General features: G+C 37.5%; 1 protein-coding gene across 1 annotated transcript in view; it reads right to left on the reverse strand.

Moving 5' to 3' along the window:
* LOC111701447 (transcription factor E2F8) overlaps positions 1 to 2,007 on the reverse strand; it is a gene marked incomplete at its 5' end in the record, with an annotated part of 9,345 nt that extends 7,338 nt beyond the window's left edge. Inside the window, 3 exon segments of the mRNA XM_023472734.1 lie at positions 947 to 1,080; positions 1,272 to 1,340; positions 1,870 to 2,007. Of these exon segments, the coding sequence (XP_023328502.1) occupies positions 947 to 1,080; positions 1,272 to 1,340; positions 1,870 to 2,007 (341 nt within the window).
* Between the last annotated feature and the right edge of the window lie 494 nt (positions 2,008 to 2,501).

Raw genomic sequence — 2,501 nt, forward strand, 5'->3', positions numbered from 1 at the left:
TACCTATTTGGTGAGGTTGTATCTCCTATATCGGAGGCTAGTATATACTTGTGTGGTGAGGTTGTATCTTCTATATTTGAGGCTAGATGGAGGCTAGTATCTACCTATTTGGTGAGGTTGTATCTCCTATATCGGAGGCTAGTATATACCTGTGTGGTGAGGTTGTATCTTCTATATTTGAGGCTAGATGGAGGATAGTATCTACCTATTTGGTGAGGTTGTATCTCCTATATCGGAGGCTAGTATCTACCTATATGGTGAGGTTGTAACTCCTATATCGGAGGCTAGTATAAACCTGTGTGGTGTGGTTGTATCACCTATATCGGAGGCTAGTATATACCTATTTGGTGAGGTTGTATCTCCTATATCGGAGGCTAGTATATACCTGTATGGTGAGGTTGTATCTTCTATATTTGAGGCTAGATGGAGGCTAGTATATACCTATTTGGTGAGGTTGTATCTCCTATATCGGAGGCTAGTATATACCTGTGGGTGAGGTTGTATCACCTATATCGGAGGCTAGTATATACCTGTGTGGTGAGGTTGTATCTTCTATTTTTGAGGCTAGATGGAGGCAGTATCTACCAACATCGTGAGGTTGTATCACCTATATCGGAGGCTAGTATATACCTGTGTGGTGAGGTAGTATCTCCTATATCGGAGGCTAGTATATACCTGTGTGGTGAGGTTGTATCACCCATATCGGAGGCTAGTATATACCTGTGTGGTGAGGTTGTATCTTCTATATTTGAGGCTTCTAGTATATACCTGTGTGGTGAGGTTGTATCTTCTATATTTGAGGCTAGTATATACCTGTGTGGTGAGGTTGTATCTCCTATATCGGAGGCTAGTAATACCTGTGTAGTGAGGTTGTATCTTCTATATTTGAGGCTAGTATATACCTGTGTGGTGAGGTTGTATCTCCTATATCGGAGGCTAGTAATACCTGTGTGGTGAGGTTGTATCTTCTATATTTGAGGCTGGATAGATGGGTTGATACTGAGGTTGATGTGTATACCTCGTAGTATCAATATCCTCGAATTGAAGAGTTTGACGTGCTGAACTATTGGATCCTGCGACCTAAAATTAAAAATAATTATCAGAAACTGTAATGTTTATTTTCTTGACATATTCCTTTCATCCCCCCCCCTCCCTACCTTCCCACAATCTTTTTAAATAAATATGTTCTTAAAATCAATAACCCTCTTCTAATTCTGAAGAAAAATTTTGAAAATATTAAAAAATTTGGACATGCAAGTACACACACTAACCTTTGCAGCAAGTTCGGTGAGAAGTTTTAGATTATGTGTTGGAGTTATAGCTGGAGATAATTTAGAAACCTTAACACAATAATATTGTTAGTTAAGAATCAGGGAGTTAGCATTACAAGGACGGCTCTGTAGAATCTCATGTGACTTTCCTAACTTAAACAAATAACGCTTAGACTTCTAAATTTTCAGTTAATGGATTGCTTGGATACGTTGGTGATTATACGGAAGATTCATAATGGAAGTAATTAAAAATGAAGTTTGAAAGCTTATAATACGACGGAATCCAAAAATCCGGGAAATAGTCAGAAAAATTGTTCCGTTAAGATCAAAGCTGTTCTGCCATTTTAAAGGTCAATAAATGGCACATCATACATTAACGAATAATAATCACAATCCCGAACAACAGCTTTCATGTCCAATAATCAGTTAAAATTCCTTGTTTTAAAAAATGTCAATATTATCTGAAATGTACAATTTCCTTAGATTTGTTGAAATCTTAGAACTCAAATCTGAATTTATTTTTGGGAAGCGTCCATTTTACAATTTTGAGGACTCTTTAGTAAGAAAAAAAGCACTTGAGAAAGTAAACAATCGTTACCTGCTTAGTTGGGGTGGTATGATTAGGAGACTGGAATCTAGGTGAAAGAAGGAGGTCACCAGATAGGAGGCGGGGGGAGTTGGTCAGCTCTCCTAGGGCGCGTCTCATCGGCTTCTGGAAGCAGCCGTCAGTCTGATCCTAAATCATGTAAACAATATTACACAAACTAAGGACTATAAAATATTTTGAAAACGAAATATTTTCAGAAATAATTTAGCTACAAAGTTTAGCTCCGAATCTCATAGATCCCTCCGCTGGTATTCTTGGCACCGCGTGGTAGATTGCAATATTTACTTAATGTCAACCCACTCAACTCGGGCTAAGATTCCCCAATCAAAATTTGAGGCAAAACGGTCCAGGGGTTCCTGAGTTATGATCGGACATATGCATACAAACAGACAAATCGAGATTACTACTTTATGGATAGATAAAATTAACTGGATTGCATTTTAATTTTATTATAATATCCTAACATTGAGTATTCAATCTTGTTTTTTTTTGTCCTATGTACGAAAAAAGTCCAGTGGGTTTAATTTCGGACAAGCTTTATTAAACATTAAATTCCCACCAGTTCATGCCGTGACCGTAACTAACCCTTCATGTGAACAATATTCATTTAGGGTTAATCTTTT

The sequence above is a fragment of the Eurytemora carolleeae genome, unplaced genomic scaffold (genome assembly GCF_000591075.1).
Source record: "Eurytemora carolleeae unplaced genomic scaffold, Eaff_2.0 scaffold361, whole genome shotgun sequence".
Classification (NCBI taxonomy): domain Eukaryota; kingdom Metazoa; phylum Arthropoda; class Copepoda; order Calanoida; family Temoridae; genus Eurytemora; species Eurytemora carolleeae.